Consider the following 24771-nt stretch of genomic DNA (forward strand, 5'->3'; position numbering starts at 1 on the left):
GTAGAGTGTTCGCTATCTTACATTATGGCTCGTACTAAGCAGACTGCTAGAAAGTCGACCGGGGGTAAGGCTCCGCGAAAACAATTAGCCACCAAAGCTGCACGTAAAAGTGCTCCAGCCACTGGCGGTGTGAAGAAACCTCACCGTTACCGTCCGGGAACCGTTGCTTTACGTGAGATACGACGTTATCAGAAAAGTACCGAGTTGCTGATCCGTAAATTGCCCTTCCAGAGGTTGGTACGTGAGATCGCTCAGGATTTCAAAACTGATCTCAGATTTCAAAGTTCCGCCGTAATGGCACTTCAAGAAGCTAGCGAAGCTTATTTGGTTGGACTTTTCGAGGATACCAACTTGTGTGCGATCCACGCCAAAAGAGTAACTATCATGCCGAAGGACATTCAACTTGCTAGACGTATCAGGGGTGAACGTGCCTAAATTTCGATTCGGGAATCTTACATATCGGTTCTTTTCAGAACCACAAAACTCAAGATGATTTTTTTTACTCGTACGATACTTCGATCGCCAGGCTCATACAGTTCGATACTTCCGATACGGATGGAAATTTCAGTGGTCGATTCGACAAAGTGTGAAAGCAATTTCTTTAAATCTTTTTCTGAATTTTTCTCGGAGCCTCTGTTGAAATATGTAATCGATTTGCTCACGCACTCATGTGTCGCGAGCAATTCAAATGCTAGAAATTATTGCCTGACTGACACTGAACGGAAAAGGGAATTTTTGATAAGATTTCGTAATGTTTCGGAGTCACATCAGAATCCTTCATCAGACGAATTCTTGAAAATTTTCCGAATTGTAGTTTGCCGATTCTCAATAGATTTCAATATCGGGAAAAGAAGTCAATAATGGGTCTTTCTTTATGTTATTCTTTATTGAAGTTTTCCTAGCTTTCGAGATTGAAACATTGCCGATTCTCGATTCGACAAAATATAAAACCACCAACTATTGAATCAATTCGAATCAAATCTTGAAATGGTTTCAGATTTTAGGTTCCTATAAATCGGTCTATTCATAACAATTCATGGCTAAGTGTACGCGGAACTCATACCTGTTGTATGAGTCCTTACTGACAGTTTAAGGTTGTACAACACTTTCATTTGCCCTATGCTTCACAATCCATTTCCATCTTAATTCAAAAACGGAAGGATGAATTCATCTCATTTTTAACATGTATAATCAGAAGGAATGAACAAAGAGACTCACGTTTCGTTTTTGAAAAAAAAATTAATATTTTTCTGTTAAACTCAGTTTGAAAATGGTGGTACATATTTATATACGAGTATAAATTCGAATGCAAAAGTGATGGTTCGAAATAATCAACATGAGTATTTTCTTAAAAAGACCTTCATGATAACGAAAAAAAAAATTTGAATTTTTTTCAATTATCCTGGATTTTTGAAGGAAATGAGATTAATTCACCCGCCTCTCATCAAACTCCACCCATCCATTTCTGAGTAGCCAATTACAATTCACTTAGCTCCTGCATTGTGATTTATGGCCAAACAGGCGACCAGTTTTTACGAGGGTTAATTTTATAATAACAAAAGGACGGGTGGTACTCGACTCTTGCAGAAAATTCAATACATACAAGATTTATAACATCCTCCTAAAATTTACGTGAAAATAACGTTTTGGGTGTCGGACTATATGTACCAGCCTTGAGTATTAACCCCCTTAGAGGAACAACCCAGTTCATCAGATTGAAGCCGAAACTTTACCGCCGTAAAGTGGCGGTGCCTATTGGATATTAAGAGAAGTATATGATGCTGAGTCAGTCGAGAAATTTTGGGGCATTTTATTCTAGAAGAAATCTGCTTTCTTCAGCCCAAGTGATCAGAATTTTTGGGACCGACAGGGCTGGAATGAAACATTTTTGTGCCTGGTTCAGCACAAAGCTGAACGTGGAATAAACACTTCTTTATTGAAAATTCGATATCGATTCGTTTTGAATCCATAATTCAGTTATGAGCAACTCATCGAATTATGAATTATTTTCGACCATTCAATGATTGATTCTCTGTTGTTAGTTCTTCGATATATTCGGTAAGGAAAAAGTTGACTGGAAATCGCATAACTGAACAATTATTGAAGAGAAATTCAATGTTTTTTGATACCCGCTCAAAATTTGGAAAGCGTCCGTAACTAAGCTTTTGCGTACCTATTTTTATATGAGGTTTTTGCACTAAAATTATTCAGGAAATATACCCCTAAAATTATTGAACCTATCGAATCGTTCAACACCCCGTATATTCAACACTGTGTTTTGTACAATCAATTCAAGACAAAAAATCTTACTCTGAAGCAAATTAAGGTTATTTTCGTGACAAAAATTCAACTTGATGTTCTTATTCACATGACCTCTTCTGCCTATGATTGGATAAAGTCTACTCATTGCGCCTTTTGATTTATCAACTGCACATTTGATGTGGTTTTTTTTTCCAAGTTAGTCCTCTGTCAAGCTTCACTCCTAGGTATGTTACTTCATTTTTCCATTCAACCTCTTCTCCATCAACTTCAAGGTTTTCTTCCATCTTCAATCTTCTCTTTTGCAGTAATATTGCTTGAGTCTTCCTTCCATTGATTTGGATTTTCCATTTGATGCACCATTTGAGTAATTCATCTATGGCTTCCTGCAGTCTCTGGTGTATGATCTCTGAGCGTCGATGTCTGAACGCTATTCCTGTGTCATCTGCCTACAAGGTGAGCATATTTCAAGCATTCTTCGGGATATCATAAACGTACATTACTTACGTAATGTCCAAGTACCGATCCTTGAGGCACTCCCGCTTCCAATTGTCTGGTTTGAGAGGTTGCTCCATCTATCTTCACATTAATGTTTCTATTCCTCAGATACTTCCTTATAATCTTGCATAACTTGGTCGAATATCCTGCTTTTTTCATCTTGTAGATTATGCCTTCGTTCCATACTCTATCAAAATCTCTCTCGATATCCATCAGAACTAATCCTGTGGCCTGCTCGGCCTGCATTCCTTCGGTGCGGTATTCTATGAGCCGTAGCAATTGGAGTTCAGTCGAATGTTCTCGTCGAAATCCAAATTGTTCGGGTGGAATTAACTTCAACATTTCTGTTTCCTCATTCAGCCTTTTAGCGATAACCCTCTCGACGATTTTTCCTAGTGCTGATTGGCCTATAATTTTGGGGAAATTTCCGTTCCATTACAGGCTTGTTGAAAACTATCATTTCTGCAGTTTTCCATCTCTTCGGGTAGTATTCGGTCCTCATCACTCCGTTTGTTATATTCGTCAAGGCTGCTATTCCTTTTCTAGGCAATTTCTTCAACATATAATTCGTTATCCTATCTTCTTCCGGCGCTTTCCTGTTTTTCAATATCATTATAAGATCTCTTTGATATCTGTTGGTGAAGTCGGTTTCGGAATGATTTCGGTTTCCGGTGGTTCCATCATCAGTTTTTCGTTTGCCTCCACTTCTTCTTCTAGAACTTCATTGTCATCATATCTGACTATGCTTATTCAGTTTCTTCTCGTCTTCTTATCTTTTTGTTGTTCTGTAGATTTTTCTGAGTCCGAGTTCTTTTTCAAAAGTTCCTTTATATCCCTTGGGGTATTTCCATGTTGATTGGTTTTACCAAGAGATTGGTGCTTTCTTCATAGGCTTTTTTTATTTGATTTTCCAATTTTTCAACTGCTTCATCTAATTCTTATATTTCTCCCAGTCTGTGCGATCATTGGTTTGTGTCTCTTCTTCGTTTCTTGGGCCATGTCCCACTATGAATTCTTCTATGGGATTGTGGTCTTCTATTGTATCAATGCTGATTTCTTCAGTGATGTCTTTCATTACGACAATGTCCAGTACATCAGGTAGTCCATTTACTCTTGGTATGTAGGTCGGTATATCAGGTCCTATCACAACTGCATTAAGTTTTTCAGCATAAATCTTCAGTCTTCTCCCGTTGGTATTTTCCACTCTACTATTTCTTAATAATTTGCTGCATCTTCTTCTCAATCTCTTCCTCCAGATTCTGCATCATCGTGCTGAGGAGGTTTTTCGCGAACTCATCCAGTTCCTCAGTGATTCCAGAAATTCCTTTCCTGGTTTCGGCTTTTTTGACGGTTTTTGCCTTCTCCGTCATTTCCTCTGGATTCCTAGTCTCTGCTTTGGTTGCAGTTTCCTGGGGTTTCTTAACTTCCGAAGAGTTTTGGACTGGCTTCGGAGTATTTTGGGTTGGCCTCGAGCTGGTTTGGTGCGATCTTGGCGATCTCTAGGTCTTTTTCGTGACCAAGAAGCAAGAAGCATTACGTTCGTCATTCTTCCCGATAAGCTTACACTCCTTGGAGCTGTGATTACCGGAGCATTTCACCTAACTCCATGGGAATTCGCATTTGCTATGGGCATGTCCATACCGTTGACAGCGATAGCACTATCCAGGCCCTGCTGTCTTTCTCTTTGGTTCGACAACACAATTCATGTTGTACAGCCTGTTGATTCCGAAGATGCCCTTATTCTGAGTTTTCACCAGTAGTAAGGGCATTGGCTTTTAAGAAATGTACGAGGTCAACCTTATGACCTCGGCATCAACGATTCCTTGATCCTTGAGGTTCTCAAGGATCGTAGGAATATCTGCATATATCGGTAGGTATCTCACTACCGCGTAAATTTCCTTCTCCTCTTCTCGTTGGAGAGTGTAAAACTCTATTGATTTTTTGGAGGAATTCAGTCATCCTTCGGGGATCTTGGGGGGTTTGTGGGACGATCATAATTCCGTCCTTTACTGCTGTCGCTCTGCTAAAATTAATGCCGTTTCGCACTAACGCGTTAGAAATTGACGTCCATTCTGACGTTCCTCTAAGGGTAACTGGGGGGACCTTCTCTCTTTTCTCCTCCACTGGTGGCTGGGGATGTCACGACTCTCTTCTTATTGAGCTCTTCATTTGACGAAGAGCTGAATTTTCTCACTCTTTTGGAGGGTGGGGAAATTTTGTTTTTAGGGGTTTTGACCACCTCAATCTTCTGCTTTTGACACGATATAAGCGTTTTCTAACGCGTCTTCTTCCATTACGGAATGGCAGTCCGAATGGTCAGAAATTTTAAAATCTAATTTATAATTACTATACTACTCAACTATACTCTATAAATCAACCAGTTTGGAAAAGCCAAAATTGTTGGAATATTGAACTGGTGTGGTTTCCGGATTTTTGCATTTATAAGATTTCTAGAGACCATGGTAGTATAAACCAACTAGTTTGGAAAAGCCAAAATTGTTGGATTGGAATATTGACCTGGGGTGGTTCCCGGAGCATGTTTCCGGATAACAGGCCAAAATTTAATTGCATTTCGATATTTATGAAGGTCATTTTGGAAATTTCAACTTATTCATAATTTCTGTAAGTTTAGTTATAAAGAAACTCAATATGAAAAGAACAATTATCATGTGTTGAGAATCAAAGAAGCCCCAACAATATTCCAGATATTCGGCAGGAAGCGTCAAAGCAAAGATTAGCCTCTTTCAAAGAAGCCGCCCCATAAAAGGAACCGTAACTGTTATAGAGAATGCCGACAAAGTTGTAGATTTTAGTTTTATGGCATCTGCGTCACAGAATGAAACATTTGTGAAATAGTTTGCCTACAAGCACGAGGGTAATTATGTACAGGTCCAGTTTATATTAGGTAGGTACTGTTATTACTGAATTCGCAGAAAATCCTCTGCATTCTGCAGCAATCTGTTAATTGAATATCATTTAAAAACGGATTCATTAAAATTTTAGTATCTACGAACATTTTAGTTTAATTGTATTTTCAAATGGTAGCTACTGAGTAAACAAATATCGTACAAAACGATCATTTTCGTACAAATGGCAACGCTGCCAGTACCCCGTAATCCAAGTATCCACAAAAAGCTGTAGCTGTGGAAGAAGATCTCAACAACACAGAGTCACGATACTAAAAAAAAAATTATTCCATCGTGACACCGAGTATTGTTGGTGTTATCGATTTATCGAATATGTCCGGACTAGAAACTGGACTGGAACTGATCTTTGGACTAGTAATTTCTCTGGACCGGATCAGGTCGGAACTGATCCATGAAATTGTTTGGATCAGCCATCCCTAAACCAAGGTGCATCTATTGCACATGGTAGCAGCTTGTTTTCAGTGGCCTGAATAGGGAATACTCCTTCTGACGAAAATTATGTTTTTTTTATGAAATATCTTTAAACGTCACATTTTGAAATAACTATTTCAACCTTTCCAAAAAAAAACTGTTTTAAGAACTTAAAAATGAAAAATAAAAATGGGTATTTTAAATTTAAAGCGTTTGGATTCAATTGCACAAGTTGGCAACATCGACTGAAATGTGCGTTGATAATAAAGGACAACAAATACATTATCTCGATGAGATAGACAAAGATGGATGTCTATGCAGTCTGCGACGAACGAGGAAGGTCGTAAACTTTTATGGGATTTTTATTAATATACTGTATTATTTCGAATTTTAAACGATAGCGTAGTAATTGAGTTGATGATTTGTTGAAAGAATTAACATTAATAAACAACATCAGACCCTAGTTGGTCAATAAATCGAATATCTGAGTTACTTCGGCACTTGAATCTCATAATAAATTTGAAATTGAAAGATATTTCTCAAATACATTATTCAATTTATTGTTCAGCAAGAACCACGAGAAGGTGTAGGGTCATCTCTCGCCATACAAAATATAAATTCTTGAGCACAACAAATATACAATTAAATAAATCAATGAAATTTTTGACTCATAGTACCTAGTGTTGATTATTTTCAACTAAAAGACCGACGACACGATCTAATAATGGCAAATTACAGGATACATTCGAGAGGTAGTTTTTATTACCACTGTGAGAATTAGCGAAGAAGTTGAAATTAATCTCAAATACCTCTTAGTAGGACAAATCAAAAATTTTCTCATTGATTCGAAACAAGATGCTGACTGAGAATATAACATAAATGACATTATTATTGTACTTGATGAGTACTTAATTTTATTCCTAATGATTTTCTCAATTGATCTGTAATGATTTCTACTTGTCTGAGATTATTAAAATTTTAATTAAAACTATCCACTGAAAATGCCTCTGAAGAAAATAAAGAATTTTTCAATAAATCTTGATGTTACAGTTGCTGAAATCTCATAGTTAGATTTTTATATCTAGCAAGTAAATTTGTAAGTTGAGACCACCTACTGAGGATATGATCAAAAGAACGAATCCATTTTAAATCATGACATGGAAATTTTTTATGAACAATTTTAAAATTTCAAATGGTTCAAAAGGCTCCTATCGATTTGAACTAAAACATCTACAGATAATGATTTCTCAAAATTAAGTATATAAAAATAAATCTAATTCTCTAATTTCTTAACCTACAATCCAGATACTTGAGTTTTAGTGGAATAGATACCTAGTTGTTATCAAGGTCATCAAAATCTTTACTAATATCTGAACTCATGAAGGTTTCTATTTCATTATCCTGTCTACTAAACTAATAATCTCATTCCTTCTAAGCTGGGGACCGGTCCCAACTTTTGGGGTTGATTTCGAAAGAGATTTTGGCAAATTTAGAAGAATTTTTGGGAAAGCGTCTGGTTGTAGTTTTGGATTTTTCAATAATAACATTTTAGTGGTTCCATCCGGAAGTAAATATTTCTCATCCCTAGTAATATCACTTTCCTCAAAATGTTTCTCGCGAACCGAGCTATAAGCGAGGCTCGAGCGACGCTATAAGTGCTTGGAGTGAAATTTTTTCGTGGGATAGCTTTTACCGAGGCTTTTACGCATAAGCTTAAGGTTTTCATCTTTTGGAAACTTGAAACAACTCGCATCATTTCTGTTTTTGGAAAAAAATGATTGCTCCTGCAGGAGGGAAAACAACATTTTCACACCATTTTCCACAGTAGTTGATCTCGATATCAAATTATCTCACCCAAATTTCGGAAGAAGATTCGCCCAGAACTAGACTAGATCCGCTTCACTTCAAACTATATCGCACTTATTTCACGCCGGTTTTTCACGAAAATTCAACGATTTATCGAACATAAACAACACCACGAGTGAAACCTTTCGAACTAACTGCTGTACTGAATGATATCTCGACATTCTCGACGTACGCTTACGCCATTGAACACTAAAAGAACTGGAAGGGCATGCAGGCAAACTGAGGAAGACTGAAAGGGAAGATGTAGAGAAATCTATCTCTCTCTGCGCTCTGTCAATTGGTTTATCTTCCGTCTCAGTTGGACACACTTTTCGTCGTATTTCAGTACCTAAGAGGCCCTTCCAGTTCTCTTAGAGTTCAATGGCTTACGCAGAGAGAGTTTGCCTATGGCTTACGCTTCGAATTTCTGTGCCTACAGGCGACGTTGCCGCTGTGGCGTTGTTCCGGGCTATTCCTTTAGAAGGCTCAAGGCTGTGAGTAGGCGCTGTTGCCAAATCAATTTAAAAGTAGAGAATTTAAGAAGTTGTTGGATGAATATCATGTCAAAGTATTTTATAATCCTCTTTACCACCCGGAACCAAATTTTTCAGAAAGATCTAATAGAGTCATAAAAACGATGATAGCTAGTTAAATTGAAGAAAACCACAAAAAATGGGACAAATATTTACCCCAATTAGCTTGTGCATATCGAACAGCAAAACATGAAGTTGTTGATAATACACCTTTTTCGATACGGTGGAAAACAAGTCTGTAGAGGATGGTTCGGAAAAAATGTTGAGGATGGAGAAGTTAAGACTATTTGTGAAGGATAAATTGGTGAAAGCTCATGAGAAAACCAAACACGATTATAATTTAAGACATAGACCTCAACGATATAATGTTAATGATTATGTTTGGGTGAAGTCACATTCTTTGTCATCCAGTGTGAAAGATTTTTCAGCGAAGTTAGGTGATAAATTTTGTGGTCCGTATAGAGTATCAGAAAAGCTTGGGGTTAATGCTTATGAACTGAGAGATGATTCGGGAGTTTCTAAGGGATTTTGGCATGTGTCTCAACTTAAGCCTGATAGAACTCTTGATGATGGTCAATAGTTGGGATGAATTTTCCTCTCTCATGTTGATGACACCGACTATTTGTTTGCTTTTTTTGAAAAAAAATCTTCGATTTTTATATCATGGGAAGGGGAGGTATGATACAGTTCGATTTTTATTCTTTACAGTTTTATCTTGTTTGTTAAAGATTTCTGTAACGCAGGAGGTATGTTGCATTCCCAGTAGATGTCATGTTATAAGATCCGTTAAATTCAATTTTGCATTAGAATTAATATGTGTAAACAACTAAATTTTTTTCTTCAATTTTTTTATATCGCTTATCTCTTGAGTCGAGTTCTACATTAGATTCATTTCGAATTTCGTTCTTTTTCCATCGTAGCCGTTGCGCAGTGAATTTAAAAATTTCGAAAAACAATAGAGTTTATTGAACAGCATTTTTGAGTATTTTTATAGCTGAATTAATTCTGCTGATTAAGGCGTTAGCAATTAAATTTGGATAGCCAAGTCGAATTTTATTCAACTGCAATTGAGTGAAAAAATCCTCGACTACGAGGGTAAGTTACATGCAAATTAAATTCAAAACTAGTAAATCTTTTTTTTCTAATTTCATCCTCAGATTTTTTTTCGTACTGTAATTTTCACCTTTGGACTTATTTAAACCCGTTCGAGTTTTGGAAAGGAAATTTTGGGGTGAATGGTGCATACCTCCTGGGTCATATTGGTTTTATGGATCATAGCTTGTCTAGGAAAGATTCATTCCATACTTGGTTTGGTGCGTTTCACTTGCGAGGGGAGGTCATCCTGATTTAAGATAAGTTCCTTATCATACCTGGTTATAGTAGCATTCATTTCTTTAATTATCAGTTGTCACTTCAGTATTGATAACAAATAGTGAACATTGTTCTAAGTGCCGCTATTTCACTTACTTAGTTTTCAATAGCCATTTGTACAAAAATTTTCAAAATTGTTCATAAAATTTTACCCTATAGTATTAAGGATTTTTTTGCATGTAAAGGTTAATCCTGTAGTCAATAGATTGGTTAGTATGCAGTTATGAAACCTGAGTTTTATTATTATTAAGGCGTCAAACCCAACCCTGATTGAGTGTCTCATAATAAATTCGATATTGTAAATTACAAAATTATTGATTTCGTTGTATTATCACAGAAACTGAATTTAAGACAGAAAATACCGTAGCACGTAACGATGTCGTTTCAAGAGATTTGTAATGGGTGAAAATGCATTTATTGTTCAAATATCATGCATTATTTGAGAATGAAATAGTCAGACCACATATCAATAGAACAGAGGCGGTCAGCAGTCACTCAAAGTACGGATATTGTAATTTTACATAAATCAAAGAGCGTCGCCGCCAGATGTTCCACTACCTGACCTTGAGAGTGGGCGCTGACTCATGTACACCACCAAAACTAACTACCTAATATTTAACCCTGCGTTAGTCGCGCCCTCTTTTAGATCGTATTCACTCGCGTGGTCTACAAGTGTAGACCATATTTATTTTAACTTTGAATATTACCTACGTTGATATATTTCAAAGATTATCTATGATGATATCGTTTATTTGACCACTTGTTATTCATATAATTGAAACTTTGTGATAAAATAATGCTTCTCTTTGAGAGGAAATCGAGAAAACTTCAATGTCTCAGATTTCAACATTTTTTCGTTCGAATAGTTATGGTCTACAATCGTAGACCACGCGAGTAATGTAGGGTTAAATATGAGCCATTACAAAACTCTTGCCGATTTTCGTCGCCAGCTCTCGGACTATTCCAGCCTCATCATGTCTTTATGCTTGGAGATATCAAATCTTTTGATGCCTACTCCTGCTGACCAAAAGTCGGATTCGTACATTTCCTCTTTCTTTTCAAATGGTGCTGTTATTAAAAATCTTTTCGCCCTTTCTTCGCTCTACGATATCTCTCTCTCACTGTAATTTCCGCCTGTTCAAATCCTTGTTTATTGGAAAGGTATTCTTTTATCATTATCTCTGTTGTGTTTCTCTTAACTCTGTTCATATAAAGCCAAAACTTTTTCTCTTCTCCCGAGAATCCTTTCGAATTTTGTCCTGTGCCGATATTTTTTCCGTGGTAAGTTCTTGTATTCCTTCGACGATTTACTCCTGTGTATTCGTCACCTTCGATTTGTCTGCTTTGTGTTGTTCCAGTTTATGTTTAGTATTTCTTCCTTGGGGCTATACGTTCTTAGTAAGATGTCTAAAACTCTGGTGTATTCACTGATTCGATTTTGTTTTTAATTTCGTGGGGATATGGGATCAGTTTCGTTTTTTTCACTGTAGGTAGCGCTGTTTAGAATTTGACAGAGCATTGTCATTTGATATTTGAAAATAATTTCCTACGACGTACGAATATGTTGTATTTATAAGCGATTGTTGGTGTGTGAAAATGTATTAGTTTCGAGAAAGGGGTGTAGAACATTCATTTATTCAACATGTCGTTCAGTAAGTTCAGTTTTCCATATGGACAATCAAGAGTTACAGCTAAGAATTCGGTGTTGTTGGAATTTGAAGCAGAACCAAATCAGATGAACGAACATTCGGGACTGATATAGCTAAGTTTTATGGAAACTTCAGCAATATTTCAAAGAAACTGTATTGGAAATATGTAATGTGAATTGTGAGCATGTATTGAGAATCAGAAAAACATAAATCTATTCGAGTATGTTACTTCAAATATTCTTCCTGAGTAGATATAGTGAAAATTTCCTTTCCGTCAACTGAATATATTGGATATTTGACCAATTAACTGTGTTTTATTAAAATCATATTGAATTACCCCCCTCACGAATTCAAGTTGTCAAACAGAAATTATCTTGAAGAAGAACAGTAAATCCTCATTCGAACCCTTATTCGATAGTGTTGAAATATTGACAGATTTGTTTTTACAACGAAAATTGAATTATAAGGCACAAATATTCCTTAACAGCTGACAAAATGCACCAGTTCAAGTTCATATTTTGAACTCGTTGGACGTTGATCGACATTCTATATCAACGCAAAACAAAATAAAACGAGAGAGTATCATTGGACTTCCTTTGGTGGAACAAGGATAGAACCAAGCAAATGACATGGTGGCGCAGCCACGAAACTGAATACTTGCAAAAAGTGACAAGTGCACACACCAGTGTTTTAGACATCTTAGTTCTTAGCTTAGAACATAGAATATCAGGAAGGAGCTTTTTCGAATAAATGTGACGGGAATTGTGCGACGGAAACGGCCATATTGGTCTTCCAAATTTTAATTTTGAAAGTGGCAGACTTGGAAGTCAAATGATTCTGTTATCTGTGGCCAAATGAACAAAGTGATGTTTCAACTTAATTTTGGTAATTCGGATTCTTGAAATTTACTGAAAATAAGAATTTTGGATATTGTAGCGTGAATAATTCATAGGTAGGTGATTTTTTTAAGCTGAATATCAGGTATTAATTATGAGTTCCTGAATTTCATGACATATAACAAGGTTATCTCATGACAATAACACTCCATGGGCGTAGGTGATGTTAAGTCATAGACCTTAATACCATTAAGTATCTAGCCAAGCAGTGTTAGGCGGGGTGAATTTCCGCTTTGATTATCAATTTGAACGAGCTTGAAAAAGCTTCTGACTTTACGTCAGTGCTTTCCTAATTTTTTTGATTAATCAGAATCAACTGACTATTGAAGTTAGTTTTTTGGAAACTTCATTGTCCTACGTCACTGTTGAAACGGAAATATATGTCGGCCATATTTCTCCTCCATTCCGGTCAAATTGAGATGAGCAATATGCTCCTTCCTGTTATTCTATATTCTAAGGTTCTTAGGAACTACTCGCCTCTGTGTTCGGAGTGTTGTTCTGATCTGTATTTTCGGAACTATTACCCCCTCTGTTGTCTAGTTGCGGACATAGTCGCTTTAGCGTATGTGTAGGCTTCTGTTGTTTTATTGTTTGATGTATCTGTCCTTGGCTCTTCGAACGGTCTGTTTGTGGTAGGTGCGTTGTTTTCAGTGATGTTTACCCCTATTTTGGGTTCTTCATTTTCCAGCATTTTGATTTTTTCCATCAGCAGGTTGTTGTTAAGTTTCAGAATTTCATTTTTGTCTCTTGTTTTTTACAGTGAGTGTTTGAGGTACCTTATTTCCATTGCGTTTTGTTATGTTTCTGTTCCCTCCATTTCTTCTTGTTCACCTGTCACGGCGCAACATAAAACTTTGTTTCCACCCAAAAATTTCAAATTTGTATTTATTTTCGCACATACTTGATGAAAAATCGGAAAGCATTGTATGCAGACTTTGAACTTGCAGCTTTTGGTTGCACAACATTTATAAAACTCTGAGTCTCGGGTCATTTTCATCGGACACATCCGACATCGCGTCTTCTCCGTCCGCCATATTCGAACCTTCGATTCTTGATTGGGGTGGTTTTTCGCTGTTTCGAATAATTCATCTGCTTTTCTGTTCATGAATTCCGTTATGGTTTTCCATTTTAGGTCCCTAAAATTCTGTCTATTCCTGACAAACCAAGGTGCACATCGTAGCAGCTTGTTTTCAGTGGCCTGAATTTTTTTGATATGGCTCTTTGCCGCGAAACTCCAGGCAACTGATCCATAAGTCAGTTGAGGCCTAGCAACGGCTTTAATAATTTTCAATTTTGTCTCTTTCGGCATGTGGCTTCTTCTTCTTCCTATCAGAGGGTAGAGTCTATTCATCGCTGCTTTCGTTTTGTCGATTGCTAGTTTGATATGAATATTTAATAAATATTTGGCTTCATTTTTCCAATCGATTTCTTCGCCGTCAATTTCTAGATTCGCTGTAGGTCGCAGTCTTCTCTTCTGTAGTAATATTGCTTGGCTTCTGTCAATTGAGCTTGATTTTCCACCTTATGCACCAGTCATTTGCTTCGTCAATCGTTTCTTGTAGAACTCGTTCTATCACTTCTGGGTTGCGGTGTCGAGTTGCTGAGCCTGTGTCGTCACATCATATAAGCATGGTTCTTGGATTCTTGGGAAAATCGAGAATGTATATGTTGAACGGAAGTGGCCCAAGTACTGATCCTTGGGGTACTCCAGCATCTATATCTCTTGTTAAATGAAGATTTCAGCGGTCGATTCGACTAAGTATCATAAAATTTCTAGCGTCAATCTCTAGATTGACGGAACACGGACCCGCCCCTTCTAGAGCGTCTATCTGATGGCGTCCGCTAATTGGCGGAATGAAAATAGCATGAATATCAAGCACGATTGTAATGCAATAAAATTCCAACAATAAACACTCCAGACGATCTGGAATGTGCGGTTGATAAACTGGAAGAGATTATATTGAAAGCTTACGAAAAAAGCACGAGAAGAGTGAAGAGACCAGCTCCAAGTCATCCGCATGGCGATACGCCTAAAGAAGTAAAAGATCTTATACAAGAAAATCGAAGACTAAGAAGAATATATAGGATGAACAAAAATGATCTGAATAGAAGGAACCTCAACCGACATAGCCAAGTTCTGAAAAATGCCCTGAAAGATCTAAGAACAAGCAGATGGAACAAAAGGGTGCAAGAACTGAATACAATCGATCATTCTGCATGGAGAATGCAAAAAAGCCTACGAGGAGAAAAGACTAAAATTCCACCCCTACACGGAGAAAGGGGAATGGCTTATACCAATACTGATAAGGCAGATGCATTGGCGGACTCGATCGAACGAGAATCGAGAATAAATTACAGGATAGACGACGATAATGAAGATTTGGAAGAACTGGTTGAAGAAAATGATGAAGAAATGGATGAATTACCAGCGACTGCTGAAATAGACAAGCCAACATCGCCAAATGAAATCAGGGAAATAATAAGAAGTTTGAAGAAGAGGAAAGCTCCCGGAAGCGATAAAATAACGAATGTTATGTTAAAGAAATTACCTAGAAAAGGTATAGCCGCTCTAACAAATATCGCGAATGGAATTATGAAGACAGAACACTACCCAGAAAAATGGAAAACAGCAGAAGTCATAGTATTCAATAAACCATTCAAAGAGAAGAAGTTTCCACAAAACTACAGACCGATAAGTCTACTGTCGGCTTTAGGAAAAGTAGTAGAAAGAATTATCGCCACGAGGCTAAATGAGGAAACCGAAAATCTGGAACTAATTCCACCAGAACAGTTCGGATTCAGAAGAGAGCATTCAACAGAACAACAATTATTGAGGCTCACAGAGTACATAACAGAGGGATTCCAAAATAAACAAGCTACAGGTCTTGTTTTACTAGACGTCGCCAGAGCATTCGACAGAGTATGGCATGAAGGATTAATATATAAGATGAGATGTGCTGGATATTCGATCAAAATATGCAAGTTGATACGGAATTATCTCAAAAATAGAAGATTTTACGTGAAAGTGGGAGGAGAATGCTCCTCAACAAGAGATATAGAGGCTGGAGTACCCCAAGGATCAGTACTTGGGCCACTTCTGTACAACATATACATCCACGATATTCCGAAAAATCCAAGAACCATGCTAACGTTATATGCTGACGACACAGGCATAGCAACTCGACACCGAAACCCTGAAATAATAGAACGAGTTCTACAAGAGTCGATTGACGAAACAAATGACTGGTGCATAAAGTGGAAAATCAAGCTCAATGGACAAAAGAGCCAAGCAATATTACTACAGAAGAGAAGACTGCGACCCACAACGAAACTGGATGTTGACGGCGAAGAAATCGACTGGAAAAATGAAGCCAAATATTTAGGAATAACGCTTGACAAAGGACTTACTTGGAAAAGTCATATCAAACAAGCAATCGACAAAACGAAAGCAGCGATGAATAGACTCTATCCTCTGATAGGAAGAAGAAGCCACATGTCGAAAGAGACAAAATTGAAGATAATCAAAGCCGTTGCTAGGCCTCAACTGACTTATGGATCAGTTGCCTGGGGTTTCGCGGCAAAGAGCCATATCAAAAGAATTCAGGCCACTGAAAACAAGCTGCTACGATGTGCAATAGATGCACCTTGGTTTGTCAGGAATAGACAGATTTATAAGGACCTGAAATGGGAAACCATAACGGAATTCATGAACAGAAAAGCAGAGAAATTATTCGAAACAGCGAAAAACCATCCGAATCAAGAACTCAGGAGACTAGTGGACTACGACCCAGAGGAAGACAAAAGGAGAATGCGAATTTACCGAAGGAGACCAAGAGATCAATTAAAAAGAGATTAAAATAACAACAGAAACTTATTGAAAAATTCAATAAAGTGTTAATCCAATAGAGGATAAACACATAAATCCCAGCACGATAGTGTGCGAGAAGAAAACCGATCAAGAGATGAACGGTTTATAGGCAAATGCCCGGAACCAAAATTCAAGAAGCAGTAGGGTTTTTAGTGGGTCTCGAGCTCAGGAGAGTGAGAAACCCCACACTGTTCCCCCTCAGGAGATGAGGGTGGTTCGTCTGTCTTGCAGATTTTCCCCCTGCTACATAAAAAAAAAAAAAAAAAAAAAAAAAATGCAATAAAATTCATCACGAAAATTTATCTAACTACGCTTAGTAACTGTTGATATATTCGTTGATCATGTCGGGTCGTGGCAAAGGTGGTAAAGTTAAGGGTAAAGCGAAGTCTCGTTCAAATAGAGCGGGATTGCAGTTTCCCGTTGGACGTATCCATCGATTGTTGCGAAAGGGAAATTACGCCGAACGAGTAGGAGCGGGAGCACCCGTTTACCTGGCAGCCGTGATGGAATATCTCGCTGCTGAAGTATTGGAATTGGCCGGTAACGCCGCTAGAGACAACAAGAAGACTAGGATCATTCCACGCCATCTTCAGTTGGCCATTAGAAACGACGAAGAATTGAACAAATTACTCTCTGGAGTCACTATTGCCCAGGGCGGAGTTTTACCAAATATCCAAGCGGTACTTTTGCCGAAAAAGACCGAAAAGAAATCGTAAATAATTCGCAGCACGATCAACTCTCTGTCGAAAGGCCCTTTTCAGGGCCGCAACACAGTATCGCTAAAGAAGTTCGCTATGATATTTGAACGACGATGAGGTAACTCGATCTCAGTCCCCTCCAGCAGATTTCGAGAAGAACTGAATGTCGTAATGACACGTAGTTTTTGTATTGAGATGCCTTGTTGTATTATTACAGTTCGCTACTTCAAGTACAAATCTTCCGGTTCAACGCGCTGAATTTCTACTTTCAGTACAAATGCATACTTCAACGGTCCATTCTACACAGTAGGTTATCAATTGCCCAAAAACTTTCGGTCCACCTCGAATTGATCATACAATATTTCAGAAATTGATCTGATACTCGACCACGAGAAAGTACATTCCAAATGACGGTATCGAACAGAAATTCAACAAGCGCATTCCAATTCGAAAACTATGTCCGATTTCAAGATTTGGTTCGAATGGGTTTTTGGGAAATTGGTTTCATACATTTGTCTAAGCGACAAATGTCAAGAGATACACTAAACTTCTGAAGATTTTCAAGAATTCGTCAGATGAAGGATTCTGATATAGATTCCAAAAAAACGAAATTTTACCAAAAAGTTCAATTTTTCGTTCATTGTCAGTAGGTCAACAAAATCTTCCATCTGATTGGTTCCTGACACATTAGTGCAAGAATTTAGGCAGGAGCAAATCGATTATTTCAATTTTTTAATTTATTTTGTTTCAGACCGAGTGAAAACCCAAAAAAAATTGAGAAATTGGTTTGATACTTTGTCGAATCGACCACTGAAAACTAAATTTCTATCGGAAGTATCTAACTAAATATGAGGCTTACTGTTGCCCTTTTATTTGTACGGGTTTGATTATGAATATCAACAGGTGAGAAACATACATTAAATGTCTCTTCTCAATTTTCGCTCATAAAAAATCGTGACAAAATTAAAACTGAAAGACACATTTCTATTATGATGAACTCTTAATGGACATCGATAAATTCTTCAATTGTAAGTTTTCCAGGAGAGACTTCGAATACAAAATCCGAAACAAAAGTACCTGCTCCTTCATAGTAAATGATACGAATAGACAATTTGGCAGCAATAGACATTGATATTGGATAAAACGAACCATTTTATCGTTGTGGTCCTGAGAAGGACCGTTATACTACGACCTGAATAATAACTCATTCAACCGCCGAAACCGTACAATGTACGTCCTTGACGTTTGAGGGCATATACAACGTCCATGGCGGTAACAGTTTTTCTTTTTGCATGTTCGGTATATGTGACAGCGTCCCTGATAACATTTTCCAGAAACACCTTCAACACTCCACGAGTTTCTTCGTAAATGAGACCAGAAATACGCTTGACACCTCCACGCCTAGCCAATCTCCTGATAGCTGGTTTGGTGATACCTTGGATGTTGTCTCGGAGTACTTTCCTATGACGCTTGGCTCCACCTTTGCCCAAACCCTTACCACCTTTACCTCGACCAGTCATGTCTGATGAACGTTTGGAAAAGTCGAAGTACAGAATCAATACGTTAATGAAAACCGAATAACAGAAAACTACTCTCCGACCAGTATTTATAAACTACAGCCGCCCCACCACAGAAATTTCGTAGCATCCAATAGATGTTCAGATACGCATTGGAACGGCGACGTAGTCTATATATATGGGCAGACGGTGGTGGGGACGGATAGAATTATTTATCCGTGCCACGGAACAGATCGTGTAGAGAAATAGGTAGAGTGTTCGCTATCTTACATTATGGCTCGTACTAAGCAGACTGCTAGAAAGTCGACCGGGGGTAAGGCTCCGCGAAAACAATTAGCCACCAAAGCTGCACGTAAAAGTGCTCCAGCCACTGGCGGTGTGAAGAAACCTCACCGTTACCGTCCGGGAACCGTTGCTTTACGTGAGATACGACGTTATCAGAAAAGTACCGAGTTGCTGATCCGTAAATTGCCCTTCCAGAGGTTGGTACGTGAGATCGCTCAGGATTTCAAAACTGATCTCAGATTTCAAAGTTCCGCCGTAATGGCACTTCAAGAAGCTAGCGAAGCTTATTTGGTTGGACTTTTCGAGGATACCAACTTGTGTGCGATCCACGCCAAAAGAGTAACTATCATGCCGAAGGACATTCAACTTGCTAGACGTATCAGGGGTGAACGTGCCTAAATTTCGATTCGGGAATCTTACATATCGGTTCTTTTCAGAACCACAAAACTCAAGATGATTTTTTTTACTCGTACGATACTTCGATCGCCAGGCTCATACAGTTCGATACTTCCGATACGGATGGAAATTTCAGTGGTCGATTCGACAAAGTGTGAAAGCAATTTCTTTAAATCTTTTTCTGAATTTTTCTCGGAGCCTCTGTTGAAATATGTAATCGATTTGCTCACGCACTCATGTGTCGCGAGCAATTCAAATGCTAGAAATTATTGCCTGACTGACACTGAACGGAAAAGGGAATTTTTGATAAGATTTCGTAATGTTTCGGAGTCACATCAGAATCCTTCATCAGACGAATTCTTGAAAATTTTCCGAATTGTAGTTTGCCGATTCTCAATAGATTTCAATATCGGGAAAAGAAGTCAATAATGGGTCTTTCTTTATGTTATTCTTTATTGAAGTTTTCCTAGCTTTCGAGATTGAAACATTGCCGATTCTCGATTCGACAAAATATAAAACCACCAACTATTGAATCAATTCGAATCAAATCTTGAAATGGTTTCAGATTTTAGGTTCCTATAAATCGGTCTATTCATAACAATTCATGGCTAAGTGTACGCGGAACTCATACCTGTTGTATGAGTCCTTACTGACAGTTTAAGGTTGTACAACACTTTCATTTGCCCTATGCTTCACAATTCATTTCCATCTTAATTCAAAAACGGAGGGATGAATTCATCTCATTTTTAACATGTATAATCAGAAGGAATGAACAAAGAGACTCACGTTTCGTTTTTGAAAAAAAAATTAATATTTTTCTGTTAAACTCAGTTTGAAAATGGTGGTACATATTTATATACGAGTATAAATTCGAATGCAAAAGTGATGGTTCGAAATAATCAACATGAGTATTTTCTTAAAAAGACCTTCATGATAACGAAAAAAAAAATTTGAATTTTTTTCAATTATCCTGGATTTTTGAAGGAAATGAGATTAATTCACCCGCCTCTCATCAAACTCCACCCATCCATTTCTGAGTAGCCAATTACAATTCACTTAGCTCCTGCATTGTGATTTATGGCCAAACAGGCGACCAGTTTTTACGAGGGTTAATTTTATAATAACAAAAGGACGGGTGGTACTCGACTCTTGCAGAAAATTCAATACATACAAGATTTATAACATCCTCCTAAAATTTACGTGAAAATAACGTTTTGGGTGTCGGACTATATGTACCAGCCTTGAGTATTAACCCCCTTAGAGGAATAACCCAGTTCATCAGATTGAAGCCGAAACTTTACCGCCGTAAAGTGGCGGTGCATATTGGATATTAAGAGAAGTATATGATGCTGAGTCAGTCGAGAAATTTTGGGGCATTTTATTCTAGAAGAAATCTGCTTTCTTCAGCCCAAGTGATCAGAATTTTTGGGACCGACAGGGCTGGAATGAAACATTTTTGTGCCTGGTTCAGCACAAAGCTGAACGTGGAATAAACACTTCTTTATTGAAAATTCGATATCGATTCGTTTTGAATCCATAATTCAGTTATGAGCAACTCATCGAATTATGAATTATTTTCGACCATTCAATGATTGATTCTCTGTTGTTAGTTCTTCGATATATTCGGTAAGGAAAAAGTTGACTGGAAATCGCATAACTGAACAATTATTGAAGAGAAATTCAATGTTTTTTGATACCCGCTCAAAATTTGGAAAGCGTCCGTAACTAAGCTTTTGCGTACCTATTTTTATATGAGGTTTTTGCACTAAAATTATTCAGGAAATATACCCCTAAAATTATTGAACCTATCGAATCGTTCAACACCCCGTATATTCAACACTGTGTTTTGTACAATCAATTCAAGACAAAAAATCTTACTCTGAAGCAAATTAAGGTTATTTTCGTGACAAAAATTCAACTTGATGTTCTTATTCACATGACCTCTTCTGCCTATGATTGGATAAAGTCTACTCATTGCGCCTTTTGATTTATCAACTGCACATTTGATGTGGTTTTTTTTTCCAAGTTAGTCCTCTGTCAAGCTTCACTCCTAGGTATGTTACTTCATTTTTCCATTCAACCTCTTCTCCATCAACTTCAAGGTTTTCTTCCATCTTCAATCTTCTCTTTTGCAGTAATATTGCTTGAGTCTTCCTTCCATTGATTTGGATTTTCCATTTGATGCACCATTTGAGTAATTCATCTATGGCTTCCTGCAGTCTCTGGTGTATGATCTCTGAGCGTCGATGTCTGAACGCTATTCCTGTGTCATCTGCCTACAAGGTGAGCATATTTCAAGCATTCTTCGGGATATCATAAACGTACATTACTTACGTAATGTCCAAGTACCGATCCTTGAGGCACTCCCGCTTCCAATTGTCTGGTTTGAGAGGTTGCTCCATCTATCTTCACATTAAAGTTTCTATTCCTCAGATACTTCCTTATAATCTTGCATAACTTGGTCGAATATCCTGCTTTTTTCATCTTGTAGATTATGCCTTCGTTCCATACTCTATCAAAATCTCTCTCGATATCCATCAGAACTAATCCTGTGGCCTGCTCGGCCTGCATTCCTTCGGTGCGGTATTCTATGAGCCGTAGCAATTGGAGTTCAGTCGAATGTTCTCGTCGAAATCCAAATTGTTCGGGTGGAATTAACTTCAACATTTCTGTTTCCTCATTCAGCCTTTTAGCGATAACCCTCTCGACGATTTTTCCTAGTGCTGATTGGCCTATAATTTTGGGGAAATTTCCGTTCCATTACAGGCTTGTTGAAAACTATCATTTCTGCAGTTTTCCATCTCTTCGGGTAGTATTCGGTCCTCATCACTCCGTTTGTTATATTCGTCAAGGCTGCTATTCCTTTTCTAGGCAATTTCTTCAACATATAATTCGTTATCCTATCTTCTTCCGGCGCTTTCCTGTTTTTCAATATCATTATAAGATCTCTTTGATATCTGTTGGTGAAGTCGGTTTCGGAATGATTTCGGTTTCCGGTGGTTCCATCATCAGTTTTTCGTTTGCCTCCACTTCTTCTTCTAGAACTTCATTGTCATCATATCTGACTATGCTTATTCAGTTTCTTCTCGTCTTCTTATCTTTTTGTTGTTCTGTAGATTTTTCTGAGTCCGAGTTCTTTTTCAAAAGTTCCTTTATATCCCTTGGGGTATTTCCATGTTGATTGGTTTTACCAAGAGATTGGTGCTTTCTTCATAGGCTTTTTTTATTTGATTTTCCAATTTTTCAACTGCTTCATCTAATTCTTATATTTCTCCCAGTCTGTGCGATCATTGGTTTGTGTCTCTTCTTCGTTTCTTGGGCCATGTCCCACTATGAATTCTTCTATGGGATTGTGGTCTTCTATTGTATCAATGCTGATTTCTTCAGTGATGTCTTTCATTACGACAATGTCCAGTACATCAGGTAGTCCATTTACTCTTGGTATGTAGGTCGGTATATCAGGTCCTATCACAACTGCATTAAGTTTTTCAGCATAAATCTTCAGTCTTCTCCCGTTGGTATTTTCCACTCTACTATTTCTTAATAATTTGCTGCATCTTCTTCTCAATCTCTTCCTCCAGATTCTGCATCATCGTGCTGAGGAGGTTTTTCGCGAACTCATCCAGTTCCTCAGTGATTCCAGAAATTCCTTTCCTGGTTTCGGCTTTTTTGACGGTTTTTGCCTTCTCCGTCATTTCGTCTGGATTCCTAGTCTCTGCTTTGGTTGCAGTTTCCTGGGGTTTCTTAACTTCCGAAGAGTTTTGGACTGGCTTCGGAGTATTTTGGGTTGGCCTCGAGCTGGTTTGGTGCGATCTTGGCGATCTCTAGGTCTTTTTCGTGACCAAGAAGCAAGAAGCATTACGTTCGTCATTCTTCCCGATAAGCTTACACTCCTTGGAGCTGTGATTACCGGAGCATTTCACCTAACTCCATGGGAATTCGCATTTGCTATGGGCATGTCCATACCGTTGACAGCGATAGCACTATCCAGGCCCTGCTGTCTTTCTCTTTGGTTCGACAACACAATTCATGTTGTACAGCCTGTTGATTCCGAAGATGCCCTTATTCTGAGTTTTCACCAGTAGTAAGGGCATTGGCTTTTAAGAAATGTACGAGGTCAACCTTATGACCTCGGCATCAACGATTCCTTGATCCTTGAGGTTCTCAAGGATCGTAGGAATATCTGCATATATCGGTAGGTATCTCACTACCGCGTAAATTTCCTTCTCCTCTTCTCGTTGGAGAGTGTAAAACTCTATTGATTTTTTGGAGGAATTCAGTCATCCTTCGGGGATCTTGGGGGGTTTGTGGGACGATCATAATTCCGTCCTTTACTGCTGTCGCTCTGCTAAAATTAATGCCGTTTCGCACTAACGCGTTAGAAATTGACGTCCATTCTGACGTTCCTCTAAGGGTAACTGGGGGGACCTTCTCTCTTTTCTCCTCCACTGGTGGCTGGGGATGTCACGACTCTCTTCTTATTGAGCTCTTCATTTGACGAAGAGCTGAATTTTCTCACTCTTTTGGAGGGTGGGGAAATTTTGTTTTTAGGGGTTTTGACCACCTCAATCTTCTGCTTTTGACACGATATAAGCGTTTTCTAACGCGTCTTCTTCCATTACGGAATGGCAGTCCGAATGGTCAGAAATTTTAAAATCTAATTTATAATTACTATACTACTCAAAGAAATTTGAAATAAAATTTTTCAAGAAAAAAAAATATCTCATGCATAAAAACGAAACGACTCACCAGAGATCTTTCCACGCGAGAAAAATCAGGAAACAGATACGAAAAATAAGCTCACCTGATGCTTTCTGCAGAACCACCGATCTAGACCTGGACTCTGGCAGATGAACACCAACTTTGAAAATTTTAACGAATTAAACTTCCGATAACACATACACGTATAGAACCTACCCAAACTTCACAGACGGAATAAAAAATTCCGTAGCTTTGCTAGTGGGCACTTTCACTTTTACTTTCACTTTAACAGCACTATGAAATACGTCTGCTCTGGTCAAGCTCCCACTCGACACTGAAATGATGCAACAACGCCTCTCAGAAAGAGGATTTGTTTTGATTCTGTTCTTGAAGATTTGGGCAAATCACAGAGCTTTGTTGGTTGCTTTATTCGTTTTTGTCATTGAAACATTTTTGTATCGGAATTGAGATTTCAGTGATCAATTCGGCAAAGTGTGAAATCAATTTCCCAAAAACTGTTGGATCAAATCGACCCAAATCTCGAAACTGTACACAGTTTTCGAATTGAGATGTACGTGTTGAATTTCAGTTTGATAGTTCTGATAGGAATTGAGATTTCAGTGGTCGATTCGACAAAGTATGATTTCAATTCACAAGGAATTGTGAGATTAATCCAAGCCAAATCTTGAAACTATACATAGTTTTCGAACTGTGACGCTTATGTTGAATTTTAGTTGGATGTTGGATCAATTCGACCCAAATCTCGAAACTGTACACAGTTTTCGAATTCAGATGCACATGTTGAATTTCAGTTCGATAATTCAGATAGGATAATAGATAATCTTCAAGTGCTATGTAGAGAACAAAATCTTCTAGGAAGATCTATTAAAGAGATGATACTTATAATACGAATGTAT

General features: G+C 37.9%; 3 protein-coding genes and 1 long non-coding RNA gene across 4 annotated transcripts; 3 read left to right on the forward strand and 1 right to left on the reverse strand.

Annotated features, from left to right (window-relative positions):
- The first annotated feature begins 1 nt into the window (after position 1).
- Positions 2-19204, forward strand: LOC123309601. The gene is made up of 3 exons (XM_044892790.1): positions 2-427; positions 16618-16937; positions 18722-19204. The coding sequence occupies exons 1-3, from the start codon at positions 25-27 to the stop codon at positions 19154-19156; spliced, it is 1158 nt and encodes a 385-aa protein (XP_044748725.1). The 5' UTR covers positions 2-24; the 3' UTR covers positions 19157-19204.
- LOC123309040 lies at positions 9401-10073 on the forward strand. Its single transcript, XR_006537213.1, has 2 exons — positions 9401-9568; positions 9631-10073. It is a non-coding gene; the product is annotated as an uncharacterized LOC123309040 (long non-coding RNA).
- LOC123309034 (histone H2A) lies at positions 16599-17026 on the forward strand. Its single transcript, XM_044891881.1, has one exon. The coding sequence runs from the start codon at positions 16599-16601 to the stop codon at positions 16971-16973; it is 375 nt and encodes a 124-aa protein (XP_044747816.1). The 3' UTR covers positions 16974-17026.
- LOC123309035 (histone H4) lies at positions 18106-18503 on the reverse strand. The gene has a single exon (XM_044891883.1). It carries the CDS (start codon positions 18473-18475, stop codon positions 18164-18166), a length of 312 nt encoding a protein of 103 aa, XP_044747818.1. The 5' UTR covers positions 18476-18503; the 3' UTR covers positions 18106-18163.
- Positions 19205-24771: the final 5567 nt, after the last annotated feature.

This window comes from Coccinella septempunctata, chromosome 3 (assembly GCF_907165205.1).
Source record: "Coccinella septempunctata chromosome 3, icCocSept1.1, whole genome shotgun sequence".
NCBI lineage: Eukaryota > Metazoa > Arthropoda > Insecta > Coleoptera > Coccinellidae > Coccinella > Coccinella septempunctata.

What these genes read in the sequence shown, in the direction of transcription:
- LOC123309034 (XM_044891881.1), top strand. Translation starts at nt 16,599, where the DNA reads ATGTCGGGTCGTGGCAAAGGTGGTAAAGTTAAGGGTAAAGCGAAGTCT.
- LOC123309035 (XM_044891883.1), bottom strand. Translation starts at nt 18,475, where the DNA reads ATGACTGGTCGAGGTAAAGGTGGTAAGGGTTTGGGCAAAGGTGGAGCC.
- LOC123309601 (XM_044892790.1), top strand. Translation starts at nt 25, where the DNA reads ATGGCTCGTACTAAGCAGACTGCTAGAAAGTCGACCGGGGGTAAGGCT. An exon ending in TAGACGTATCAGGGGTGAAC is followed by an intron (nt 428 to 16,617) that starts GTGCCTAAATTT and finishes GTCGTGGCAAAG; the next exon opens with GTGGTAAAGTTAAGGGTAAA. An exon ending in TTTTACCAAATATCCAAGCG is followed by an intron (nt 16,938 to 18,721) that starts GTACTTTTGCCG and finishes GTAGAGAAATAG; the next exon opens with GTAGAGTGTTCGCTATCTTA.